This window comes from Gadus macrocephalus, chromosome 5 (assembly GCF_031168955.1).
Source record: "Gadus macrocephalus chromosome 5, ASM3116895v1".
NCBI lineage: Eukaryota > Metazoa > Chordata > Actinopteri > Gadiformes > Gadidae > Gadus > Gadus macrocephalus.
In genome coordinates, this window is record NC_082386.1 from 12,373,700 (window position 1) to 12,387,020 (window position 13,321).

The 13,321-nt window shown below is 45.1% G+C and overlaps 1 protein-coding gene and 4 long non-coding RNA genes across 7 annotated transcripts in view; 3 read left to right on the top strand and 2 right to left on the bottom strand.

The window, feature by feature from the left end:
- The window catches only part of itpk1b (inositol-tetrakisphosphate 1-kinase b), a 33,425-nt gene extending 31,049 nt beyond the window's left edge, over nucleotides 1–2,376 (top strand). For all 3 annotated transcript variants that reach the window (XM_060052381.1, XM_060052384.1, XM_060052382.1), the window contains one exon: nucleotides 1–2,376. This exon is cut by the window's left edge and continues 325 nt beyond it. In XM_060052381.1, the coding sequence (XP_059908364.1) occupies nucleotides 1–10 (10 nt within the window). In that variant the 3' untranslated portion in view covers nucleotides 11–2,376.
- A 1,036-nt stretch (nucleotides 2,377–3,412) lies between these two features.
- On the bottom strand, nucleotides 3,413–4,358 carry LOC132457492 (uncharacterized). The gene is made up of 3 exons (XR_009525683.1): nucleotides 3,933–4,358; nucleotides 3,774–3,847; nucleotides 3,413–3,533 (listed from the first exon to the last, which is right to left on the bottom strand). It is a non-coding gene; the product is annotated as an uncharacterized LOC132457492 (long non-coding RNA).
- A 4,890-nt stretch (nucleotides 4,359–9,248) lies between these two features.
- LOC132457968 (uncharacterized) lies at nucleotides 9,249–10,296 on the top strand. Its single transcript, XR_009525804.1, has 3 exons — nucleotides 9,249–9,464; nucleotides 9,981–10,065; nucleotides 10,163–10,296. It is a non-coding gene; the product is annotated as an uncharacterized LOC132457968 (long non-coding RNA).
- Nucleotides 10,297–10,724: 428 nt separating this feature from the next.
- On the top strand, nucleotides 10,725–12,508 carry LOC132457967 (uncharacterized). Its single transcript, XR_009525803.1, has 2 exons — nucleotides 10,725–10,862; nucleotides 11,230–12,508. It is a non-coding gene; the product is annotated as an uncharacterized LOC132457967 (long non-coding RNA).
- On the bottom strand, nucleotides 10,773–12,244 carry LOC132457969 (uncharacterized). The gene is made up of 3 exons (XR_009525805.1): nucleotides 12,208–12,244; nucleotides 11,228–11,836; nucleotides 10,773–10,859 (listed from the first exon to the last, which is right to left on the bottom strand). It is a non-coding gene; the product is annotated as an uncharacterized LOC132457969 (long non-coding RNA).
- Nucleotides 12,509–13,321: the final 813 nt, after the last annotated feature.

Genomic DNA, 13,321 nt, shown 5'->3' on the forward strand with positions numbered 1-13,321 from the left:
CTCGCAGTGACCTCTGACCTCCGACCTCCAGCCCCCACCCCCTCCCCGCAGGCCCCCCCCTCCCCCCCTCCCCGAGGCACACCATCCACCCTGACCAGATGGGATAACAACGCTTGACTCTAATAATAAGTGATTGGTCATAATAGTTATAATATATCTGTAATCAAACAAACAAAACTTTTTCCGATTCGATGGTGATTAGGTGACGGCTTTCTTTCTCTCTCGCTCTGCCTTTTTGTATGTTTGATTTGGTCGCAGAAGACCTGACAATGTGATGTGAACCATTGGGAACTCTGTAATAACTTCTGTCGCTGAAGGGTTGGGGGGGGGGGGGGGGGGGTGGTGTATGTGTGGGGGAATGCCCATGTAAGGTGATAAGGCCGAGAGGGACACTCGATTTCGGCCCCGGGGAGAAACCCTCAGCGGGGCAGGTTTAACGTTCCGGTGGCTCGCTCCCGTTTTGTATTCCGATGACATTCGCTCCCCTGTCCCCGCGTGGCCGGAGAACCACTCAAGGTGTTTTCAGCGTGGCAGAGTTCCGACCAGACCAAGATATTGACGTCGGCACGAGGTCGGTCAATCAGAGTTCTGAGCTGTTTACTATTCTGCGTGCCATCAACATGTCATTCTCACAGCTCGCCGGTTGGAAATCTACTCAAGGACCCCCGCCGAAACCACCGCAGACACCACCGTGACCAGTCAGGAGACGTTGGCTCCGAGGTCATGTGACCAAATGTCGTTTTGGTTCTAGCCGACCGTGGAAGTTCCATGTTGTCGGTCCGGAGCGTTGTGTTGCTCCGGAGTGCTGTGGGTCGGTTCGGGGCGCTTTGGGTCAGTTCGGAGCGCTTTGGGTCAGTTCGGAGCGCTTTGGGTCAGTTCGGAGCGCTTTGGGTCAGTTCGGAGCGCTGTTGGTCAGTCCGGAGCGCTGTGGGTCGACCCGGAGCGTTGTGCTGCTCCGGAGCATTGTGTTGGGCCTGTAGCGCTGTGGGTGGGCCCGGAACGCTGCATCGTTCCAGAGCGTTGTGGGTCAGCAGGTGTTTAGTGTTGCCCCAAACAGCCCAGCGTCGTGGCTTGGGGCTCAGGCCCTGGTTCAGTGTTTTCCAGACAGCACTGTACATAAAATCACATTCCGTTATCCAAAGGATTCCATAGTGTTTGAATTCCAAGTGCTTGATCAGGGCTGCGGTCAAACGGCCTCTCTATTTTGTCATGCCTCTAAATTACTTCCACATCATCCATGTGGGAAATCGTGCAAAAGGTTTTAAACGGAAATCTGCTGAAGAAGATTTTTGGAAATGAGACGTCAGTCACCTGCGGTGCCGTTTCTATAGAGGTTTAGGTAAATTACAATTGACGAGACTAAAAACCAATTGACTTTTATATTTGTTTGTAAAAGTGATTAGACTAAAACAAGTTGTAAACTATTTAATTGTCCACTAATCTAAATTGGAATAGATAATTTGCGACGGTGACAGGGATATTTCCCAATGATTCGATTTTTTGCTTATGGATCCTTTGACCTTCTAATATAATAAAACCCTGACTTCAGCACTTACGCCAGCCGCAGTTATTGAGCAACCCGTGGTTCTAGCGTAGTGGGGTTCGATTCCCTCCCCTACCTTCCGTTCCAGCTGCTGTGTTTTTATGTGAAAACGATGATTTGAGTTTTAAAAACAGAAAATCCTTTTTCCTGCTCCCAATGTTCACTGTGAGAACTTTTTTACTCCTGTTTTAGGTTGTCTGTCCTGATATCTACAAAATCTAACTTTATTTTATTGAGATTTTATTGGGGAGGGAAGGGTGATTTCATTGATATATCTGTATCTATCTACTTATATCTATAAAGATGTATAGATATGTCAAACAATGAAAATGAGTAAGCGAGTGAAGTAATGAACAAACCTTGGATGTTTATCAGATGGTGAACTACTGGGCGTGAGGAGGAGCGCCTGTCAGTAAGGGGGGAGACGGTAGCGGTAGTACTAACGATAGTCATTGGAGCTATTTTTACAGAATCTCCGGCCCTTTAGAGAAGGGGAATATTCCATTTATATGCCATTTTTCATGGCGACAACATGAGTCGTTACAGCTACTGTTAAATTATCATAAGTATGTTATATTTGGAGAAATCGAGGTGAGGGTGCTCTGGGAAAAGATTGTCCCTGGTATTCCTGCCGGGAGCGGAGGTGGAGGAATCGAAACTCCTCCTCTTTTACTGATGGTGGTTGGTCGTGTACACGGTAACAGGGCGTGTCCGTCGTGCTCTCCTGTGTTCTGGGGGAACTAAACTGTTGTGTACGCAACTATACTGTATGTCCTACGTTGTGTTCTCCTTTGTGTGTGCTTCTACATGGGAAATAAATGGTTAACCCTGAACTGTGGTCATCTCTGAAACAGGACGGACATCCCACTAAATCCTGTTCACTGCAAATCAAAATCAAACTCAAAATGCAATCTGTAACCTACAGACATAGATTTTTTTATGTGGTTTACATCTATATGATATAACTACTATACTAAACGCCTCTTTAGGGGGACTGAAGGCATCATGATTTGGTCATAGGTTATATGACCAATAATTCGTTCATCCGCGGTTAAGCCAGCCGTCACACAAAATCTTCGTGCGCCTTTACTCGAAACAGCCTTTGGGTGGTATCAGAGGTGGTATCTCGCAACGTTTTCAAAATAAAACCCTTCACCTACGTGCGGGTAGATATATAGAACACACTAGCTGTCTTACGGCGGCGTCTAGAATGTCCGCACTTGCGGACATCTTGCCAGTCAGCTGCTCACCCATAACATTGTTTTGGTAGTGGTATGTACTTTTTAAATAACCATAACTTGCTACATTTTCAACCGGTTTACCAACGGTTTGGTTTCTTACAAACTGTGGTTATAATATTGTACCTATTTTAGAACTTTTTTTTTTTTTAATCTAACATAATTATTCATCAGTAGGCCTATCAAGTATGCAGTGCCGTAACTACATCTCTGACGTTTATAACAAAACAAACCGTTTGAAAATGTTGCAAGGTGGTTATGGATATTTAAAAAGTACATGTACCACTACCAAGTCAATACAGTGTTATGGGTGAGCAGCTGGCTGTGGCAAGTTGGCCGCCAGTGCGGACCTTCGACTCCATTGGCCAGTAGAATATGCATGTGTACGTTTTTCAAATGACATTTTCTCTAAATCTATACAGTAAAATCACATGGTTCCTTGTGTAAGTAGTCAGTACAACAGTTAGTATGGTCATATCAGTCGGTGCCTGGCACACAGCACTAAGGCCAACACAGCAGCGAAGAGAAGGAGAGGAGACATGCTGGCTGGGGCTCATGGGATGTGGTGCGTTGCAGCAGCGGAACGAGAGAAATGTAAAGGTAATATAAAGGTCATGAGGCACTTGTAGGACAGGTAACAGGTAAAATATTTATTTGCACAGCCATTGCTTTTGCTTGAGCTCTTTAAGTGTCCTGGGGTCCATGGTCAAACAGAGGGCATGGAACCACCGGTCACATTTATCACACTGGATCTGTTGAATTTAAAAATGAATTCATGATTTATTCATGCACATGATTTTGTCAGTTGGTAGCAACACTTAAGTTTAACTGGTATATCACAAGCGTCGGTGAAGTTACTTAAGAAAAGTAGTGTAATACATATAACTCATGGAGGAATAAGTGCTGTTATCTATTGGGGTAATATTATTACAGTAACTTAGTAAGTTGCTACCAACACATGTCACATCACGATTCCACGTTGAACTACTCACCCAGTCTGTGTTGGCAGGTGCTTCTCCAGGGGGCCTGTCAGCTCCACACATTGAACATGTCTCTTCATCGAAGACTGAAAGAAAGCGTATTTGCATAATACGTTTAATCTGAATTCATGTGGAGTGCCTTTAAGTTATTCATTATTTAAGTTATTGTACCTGATGCCTCAAGGACTTGGAGACCCATATTCCTCCTAGATTCTCCCATGGCTTTCTTGGAGGTTTCAAATTGCATTTGGGGCAACTGAGGGAAGGCTTCCATTACTAAATGTCATTTGAAAAACGTACACATGCATATGCTCCCCCCGCGAACCGACCCCGGATAAGCGGACGAAGATGAGATGAGACGCTGCGTTCATTAAATGATGATTTAAAGTGATGTAGTCATCGAGGCAGAATTTCCCAGCCCTTTTAGTTTTATCACTTAACTAATTAAATGTAACCGCCTGCTTAAGCACCAGACGTAGATAGCAACGGTGGTTGAACGGATGGGAAAAGGGTAATTTGCCCCATTTGACCCTCAATTTAACATTTTGCCGCGCTGTGCATTAGCGATAGTTACTCTTCAACAACCACCAATAAGACGCATATTGTACGTCCACACCAGAAGCGAATTGAGCGACCAAATCGCCGGAAGTCATTCACTTTCTATGGGCAAGAGCCATGGCAAGAGCGACCAAAGCGACCAACGCTACCAGCTGCCAAAGTTGAGCGACCAGAGCGTCAAAAAAAAGTTTAAAACGTTTTAACTTTATGCAAATGACTATGACGCGCTTCAGCGGCCAAACAGTGACAGCCAATCGGAATGTAGACGCTCTTCGCTTGCGTGGATCCCAGGGAACACCGGCAGGCACTTTGGTTCCTACCTACCTTTATTCACTCACTGAACAAAATGTCGGCTGAAGTATTAATCGTGGCTGTAACTGGGCACCCGCACCCGCTGCCAACCCTTTTTCAGATCGGAGATTGAAACGCCATAGTGGTTTGGATACCAAGTGATGATAAGCGGGAGTATTTATACATCTAGAACGTTTGTATTTAAGCGGGAATCATTTTAATTTGCTTTCCATGCCACCAATCTAACCAACCAATCGCGTGTAGCATGCTTTAAACAAAACCCAAAAAGTTTTTGAAATCGTCACATAAACAAACTAATCGACAAGACGAGGGATAAATGACAATATATCTCTTGTCTTTTATCCCTCTATTCCTAGTCAAGTCTTTATTAATACCAAACGACACAAATCGTCGGGAATCCATTTAGGTGGTTCGGCCCACACAGGACAGTAGCCTACAAGACCACACAGAACAAGTCTGACTGGACATACACACAATACATCACATTAAAAATAGACACGCGTTGATAGATAGATATGTTCCATTATTTGCTTTGCGGAGCCAACCAGCCCTGTGCACGTATGCAAATTAGCCATGTGCGCCAATGTCTATTTGTTTTGAGTGCGACGAATGAGTGCAGATGGAGATCAGTGAAACATATTTTAACTAGCCTACTACAGCACGCAGGGTTTTTTGTTCTCGGTTGTAATTAGCCTACATTTTAGGAGTTTTTTTATATTGGGGGGAATCACTGTTGTCAAAGCACTTTATCCAACAAGCAAAACCGTCTCGGCAATATGGCCAAAGTGTATGGGAGTTAACTCTTTGATATGGCTGTCTGTACTAAAAGCAGATGGCTCCTTTAAATGCGTCTGCATAATTGAATTGTACGTCATGAGCGACTTGAGCGACCAAAGCGAACAGAAATATTCGCAGCGAAACTTCGCTCCTGGTGTGGACGTTAGGCAGGTCCCACACTTCTTTCTCCAGGATTTGGATTTTTAGGCCTACATTTTATTTATCAAATGATGAAAAACTATTTAGATCCTTTGTGGTATGGTCGTCTCGTGCAGGTATGACTCGAAGAGTGGTAAAAAATCAACACGTGGTTTATTCTAACAGAGACACGGTAAACGGGCTTGCGTTCTGGTGGTGGTTCATGAAGCATCTCTCGAACACAGGTAAAAAAACTGTTATATCGGGAGTGGGCGGAACAGTAATTAAGCCACGCCTACATGTTCTAATTTACCCAGGTAAACATTTGGTCTGTCTTGGCAAAGTGGCCATGTTTGTAGTCTTATCTTATCTACAAAATCATTACAACCTTATATGGTGTTGTCCATTATGTGGTTGAAGAAACCATTCATAACTGTGGTTAGCTTGAAACATTTCATCAGAAATAGCAGGGACTAAAATTGTTTACATCACAAGCTGTCAAGCCGAGATGTACCAAACAGCTTTAAGAAAGCGCTTTTTCAGGAGTGGCGACGCTAGGGAATAGAACAGTGGCGTGAAGCCTAGTGGGTCGGCGTGCCGCCGAGCGCTGGTGTGAGCTAGTAGGCCTATGTCCGAAATAATGGTGGTGTTCTTTTTGACGCGCCGAAGTGTGTGTTTGGGTTTGGGCTCCACTATCCTTCACACCACGGTTCTATTCCCTAGCGTCGCCGCCCATGAAAAAGCGCAAATGCGTACATGAGAAACAGGAAAGCTTCTACGACCAAAAGGGGACGTGCCTCCGCAAATGCCGCAAGAAAGCTGGGAGATTGGCAGTTTACCACTAGCACGTACCGGCGTACCATACAAATGGATTACACCAGACGTTATTTGCTCTAACCAATACGCAGGCCTTTGCCGTCTCAATCTTGAGCTTCTCGCTCACAACCAATCACGTTCTTCTGGTCACTAGTTCTTAATTGATTTCAGCTGCGTCTCCCCCGCCTCTCCTTATAAAGCACCCCCACTGTGACGGATTTTAATCGTTCATTTTGCTTTGGATTGCGTGGGCTGAACAATCCGGACATCGTGGCCACCGACGTGGACCCCCCGCCACCAGGACCCACGCAGTGAGTAACGCGGGTACTTCCTTCATGAGCACTGCACATGTTACTCTCCCCATCTCCTCCTGTCGTCTGTTCTCGCCCCTCTATTGTGCATGTTTTACCGCTGGAGGTTAAAGTGGATTTGCTGATGGAAGTGGTAGTTTGTGTTGAGTGGTTTATCTATGGGATCGACTGACTAACTAACGCTGCGGACCGCTACAGCACCGACCACCACACTGGGAAGTGTCCTCTGCTCACTGTGGAAGCAGCATGGAAGAACTGCAGCAACTCTGATGGAAACTACAGGACCTCCACACTGTTGAACACAAAATGTTGTAGGCCTACTACAAACGGAGGCGGTCCCACTCGGTTAAAGATCTCGTGGTCAATGCGGCAGACCGCTGGACCTGGACGTCACCTTCTGCAGATACTTCACTGCCCTCAGGAATCCACGGACAACTTGAAACATGTCCGACTCCACATGTCCGAAAAATCCATGATGGAAACTTGTGGAAGGAAGAAAGGGTTCTGTTTTTGCTCAACCCATAACCCCACTGAGCCCTTCTGTGGAAACCTGTCTGACTGAACCTACTGACTGGGGGCCTGTTGATGTGTGTTGGGTTGGTCTGGTAGAAGGTTTGCTGCTTGTGATCTGCAAGGTGGTCCTGGGTTAGATGCGGTGTCTGACTTGCACACCACTCTCCCAATTCTATTCTTCTCTTTACTACTTTTCTACTTTCAATACACTTGCTGCTGCTGCTGTTGACCGCTGGTGGTGCAATGTGGTTTTTATTCGCGTATGTTCTGTGGACTTTGCATTTGTATTTTAATGAACATGTTTACTGCCTGTTAGACCTCGGATTGGCAAACCTAAACTCCTTCACTGGCAAAATGTAGATGCAAATTAAATGCCAAAATTAACATTTCAATATTCGTTTTGCGTGTTTCACCGATAGCTTCGGAACTAGACGGACCTCAAATATAATTTGCTCTTCAAAATATGCGGTCAGGCGCCCCTCCGTTATCTAACGTTTTCTGCCCGGTACGAAATAGACCGACCAATAACAACCCTTTAGGCTATCTAATGTGAGGTTGGATATACGCAACATGCAGAGGTGTTTCAACAACAAAGATGGAAGTTGGTGAACTAAAGATTTTGAGGAATATGTATTTCTGCATTACCCGTTCCAATGCTATGATTAGTCGAGGCCTATCCAATAGCATAGCATCGTTTTAGATCGCGCCCTTTAGACACGCCCCTTGGAAATTGAACAACGCAGTTCAACGCAGAGGATCCAGAAGGATTTCACAACGAGTCCATTGGAAGATATCGAGGAACATCAACATCACCAATGAAGGAGAGTAACGTTTCCACTTGCTATAGGAATTTAGTGAAGCACTAAATAGTTAATAATAATAATAATAATAATAATAAAATGTGGTCACCATTTATTGACTTTTTGGGTAAGACTTGCTTTACTAATATAACCGCGTTAAAACCGCATTCATTTACTTTTCTTGTGTAGTTTCCCACTATTCACTAAATGTTTTATAGAAGTAAAAAAGTAATCAATAGAACTATACACATTTGTACAACAATTAATCATTATACAGGATTTGAACAGTTTCTATTCAAGCTCATGCTTCATAATATTTGCAAGGATTGCAGAGTACCAAATGATTTATGAACAGTGGTTTGTTTTTGTTCAGGAGCGGATTGTACTCCCAGAGGCTTCAACAGAGCGGGTCTGGAGCTGGGAGCTGCAGGTGGATGGTGGCCAGCAGCCGTTCAGTCCTACAGGAACAGACGGGTGAGCCGTGGAACTGCACATCCTATAAACTCCTCCATGGCGTGGTCAAACGGTTCAGAATAAAACTGGAATTCAGCCATCACTGGAGTTTATAGGAAATGATACTTCACAAGAACGCCCAGTATGGGAGAAGATAAGCTACTGACATCTGAGTGAGCGAGGAGAAAAAATCTCCAGTGTTGAAATAGATTGTATCTTGTCTCAGTAGAGGTGATGGCGGTGCTCGCCGTGAGGTCCGTGGCGGTCGTCTGGAGGTGCTCGCCGTGAGGTCCGTGGCGGTCGTCTGGAGGCGCTCGCTGCAGATGGAGGGAAGGCCGGGAGCCGTGCAGCCCAAGGGATGCAGAACGGTGAGACACGGAACTGCACAGCTGCACATTTTTTCTAGGCTTGGTGAATTGTTTAGAATTAAACCTTTGACATGCAGCCACAGCAACTCTGAGGTGTTCTGAAAAATGTCAGATGCATTCTCAGCCACTAGGACCAGCGCCAGGATGTAGGCTAGGTGTGTGTGGCTGGCTGTTGGGTTAAATAATACCTCACTCAAGACTGCACAGTATGGCATCAGTGACATCTGTGGGAGCTAAAGCAGAGGAGTTGATTATCTGCATCATGTACGGGGAGAAATGTGCAGTGTGTAAATGGAACGTGTCATTCGCCTTTCAGAAGGACTGAGGCGGAGGTCCTGGAGGCAGAGGCCAGCCTGGAGGCAGAGGCCAGCCTGGAGGCGGCGGTGGCCTGGAGGTCCTGGAGGCGGCGTCGGCTCCTCAACCAGTAAATCTAAACTCTTCTCCAGTGCATCATGAACGGGGAGGAATGTCCGGGGTGCAAATAGAACATGTGTCACATTTCAGAACAAATGAGGCGACGTTGCGGAGGTCCAGGCGGTTGGCCCGGTGGAGGTCCTGGAGGAGACGGTCCCGGCGGTGGAGGACGGCTTGGGGTTCCGGCGGTGGAGGTCCGAAGGCGGCTCGTGATTAGACCAACCAGCTCCTCATCCATGGAAGGTAAGCTCTTTCTCCAGGTCAATCTGATCAACGAGAAAATCAAAGAGCGCAGCCATGAACTGGTGGTATCGCCATTTGGGGACTAAACTCTAATGTTTAACTCAAGTAACTGCAGTGTTTCCCCCAGCACTGTATGGTTAAGGCCGGCTTAACAGTAGGGCCCCGCCTTGACTACCAATGGAGAAAAATTATATATTAAAAATAATTTTTGCAATAACAAAGTGCAAAACTCGTAGGGAAAGAAAACATACTTTCCTCAAGTACAAAAAATATAGATAAGTATTTTTTTTTTGGAGATAACATGTGGCTCATTTGGCTCTCGCGGGCCGGATCTGGCCGAACTGAAACCCTCTGCGAACTGAAACCCTCACCGAAGCACCCCCCCCCCCCCCCCCCCACCACCTTGACTAAGACATTGTCTGGGGGAAACACTGAACCGGGTTGTATCACTTAGTCGTGAGTACACTAGGGTAGCTGGGTTATCTCCAAATGGTAACTGAGTGTTTGCTCCAGCAGGATTGAAGGAGTCACTGGGGATGAAGATCACTGCTCAGGGGCTGACGACCCCCCCCCCCCCCCCCCACTCATCTTTCCGGAGAAGGTATATAAATCTACAGCTGATGTGATTAAAGTTCTGCAGTTCAGATCCGCTGATAAATGGTCCCATACTGGAGGCAGAGGCCAGCCTCATGGTGCAGGCGGTCAAACCTCCACCTCTTTGAAGACACCAAGCAGCTTGATGACTGACTGGTTCTTTATACTCAGGACCTCGTCCCGGAGCAGAGGACAGACCTAAGGCCTACAGCGCAGCAGACTAGAGACTCCATGTGGAACCGGCAAGATACTGGATTCACCATCTTGAAGACATTTTCATTTATTCAACAAGGTTAGTTTTGTTTGGCGGGTATGTTGCTTTGATACTAGGGGCTTCTTCTGTAACAAACTTTCTAGAGAATAAGATCTGACTTCCGCCAATCAGTGGGATGTCCTTGAACAAGAGCCAATGGCTGAAGGTGCTCAAACGCATTATTTTGACTCGCTCCTCTACTATTGCTGTACTCAAGCTGGATGGCTATTTTGCTCCTTCTACTGCCAAAATGAAGTCTGCCACCTGGTGGCCGATGAGTTTGTAGCAACTCTGGGCACATTGGAAACATGATAAGAGCCTGTTTTTGATGGTTGGATCGTACACCTAAATGTTTTTACATCAAAATATCGCCGAACCCCATGTTGGACAATGCTTGTTTTCATCCTTTCTATGTTTAGCTTTGATTTATCCTTACCTTTTCATGTGACCCATTCCCCTTAGGTTCAATTAAGTTGACCTCTCCTTCAGGCGACTTAAAGGGAGACCAGATGTGCGGCAGCTGGGTGTCATGGTGCAGAGACCCAACGCTGGTAAATATTTACTTCCTCCTTGAACAGACCTAACGCGTCAATAATCAATTGTATAATCCCTCCTGATCTTTATAAAGGCTGAAGACCAGTCTTTTCTGTGAACATCTCCACTGACTAGTGTGCTCTTAATTAAATTAAAGTTAATTAAATGCAGTAACTCCAATGCACCTGGAGGCTCGTATTGACATTTTTTGAAACCTGGTTCTCCAGGACTAGGACTGTTGCGGTAAATAAATGCTTGTTTTTTCGCTAATTTAAGTCTATGAAATCAAATGCTGATTGAGACCAGATGGGTCTGTTCCTGCATTTATAGACATTTGATTGCCCTTGAAACTGATTCTACTTTTTGCATCAATTTACTTCACAGTACTGAACTACACCAGTGTGTCCTACTCCCCATAAACCCTGAGGATCCCTGGCTACACCAGCACATTAATCCACACCCAACATTAACACACAGTGCACACTCTATAGAGCTTGTAAGTCCGCCCCTTGCGGCGGGACCTCTTGAGATCGTAAAATATGACTGGGTTTCAATGGAGAGAAAGTAATTATTTTCTCCATTATGTTGCACCACATTTTGGGGGAAGAATGTTTGAATCAATCTTTGTCATTTATTTCTGTACTCCACATCTGTAATCCCAGCTGTTGTATTTTAACACGGTAGCTGGGAACCCTCTTTATAGGGAGCGGCTAGAGGGACGAGGCTGGAAGCAAACCTGAGCCTGGATCTTAACCTTCTTTCTAAACCTAATGCCGCAATTTAACCGCAAATAAAGTGAGGCCTAAAGTAACTTGACTCTCTTACCTAAACTTGCTTGCCTAAACTCGCTTGTCTAAACTCGCTTGCATAAAACCTAAACTCGCTTGCATAAAACCTGAACTTGCTTGGCTAAACTCGCGTCGCTTGCCTAATACCTGAACTTGCTTGCCTAAACTCGCTTGCCTAATGCCTGAACTCGCTTGCCTAATACCTAAACTCGCTTGCCTAAACTCGCTTGCCTAAACTCGCTTGCCTAAACTCGCTTGCCTAATACCTGAACTCGCTTGCCTAAACTCGCTTGCCTAATGCCTGAACTCGCTTGCCTAAACTCGCTTGCCTAAACTCGCTTGCCTAAACTCGCTTGCCTAATACCTGAACTCGCTTGCCTAAACTCGCTTGCCTAAACTCGCTTGCCTAAACTCGCTTGCCTAATACCTGAACTTGCTTGCCTAAACTCGCTTGCCTAATACCTGAACTCGCTTGCCTAATACCTGAACTCGCTTGCATAAAACCTAAACTCGCTTAGCTTGACTCGCTTGGCTAAACTCGCTTGCATAAAACCTAAACTCGCTTGCCTAATACCTGAAGTCGCTTGCCTAATACCTGAAGTCGCTTGCCTGAAGTCGCATGCCTAATACCTGAAGTCGCTTGCCTAAACTCGCTTGCCTAAAGCCTAAACTTGCTTGTCCAAACACGTTACACAAAGTTAACCATCCATAATCTTTAACCCAAACCAGACTTGTCCCTGGGTCGCTCCACTTTAATTTAGAAGTTTCTTCTTTTACCTCATCTGCGTTTTGAGTTTCATTCTTTGAGGGCTTGAAGTGCTTTGGAGGATATTTGAACCTTTGTTTGCCGCATCAATAAACATGCTTTATCTTTACCCATTTTGTTTTGGATTGCATTTTTATGTGTAATCCGGCCAAATGTTCAGTGTCCTTACATGTAATGTCTATGGTCTGACGATAATCTGACCTCTTCATGAAACGGAATGTGTGTGAATGTTGTCCCGTGAGCTCCAGGCTCTCTGTGGGCCTGTCAACGTCTCTTTAGCAAAAGGTTGGAGAGTGAAATTCATTTTTGTGCCATTTTCATGTGTTCCTGAGTATTTCAGACCTGTGGTGTTTCACATGAGACCTTAATGGGAACTTTTCTTTTTCTGCCTGCATACGTAATGCCTACATTAGTAGGGTGATCACTGTTGATCCCAATATTGATCATTAACCACCTCATTCTTATGGTTTTTTTTAGATAAGGATTACAAATTATGTAATTTATGAGCATATTTGCAAATGGCTCCAAATATCAGATTGTGTAAACTAATGAAATGTTACCTGCTTGATTTAAAGAAAATAAAACATCCAAATATTATATACCTGTTTTGTGTTGCTCTCTTACCATGTGGAAATGAAACGCAGATAGATATGTTTAGCTCTGATTTGCTGCCTCCTTTTGGTGTGGTGCTGGGATTTGTTTAATATAATATTATCATTTCCAGGATAAGTTAATAACCTAGTATAGCCTACCCGGAAAAGAAGGGATATGATGGCCAGGGCAGGCTGTTTCGGTGTCCTGTCAACATATTGTGAGCGGATTTGTGAACATTCTCGGTGAGGGAAATTCAATTGTAAACGTTAATTAACATGCAGGACCTTTCAGCGAACACTTCACATATTTCTCACCAACAGAACGGTCA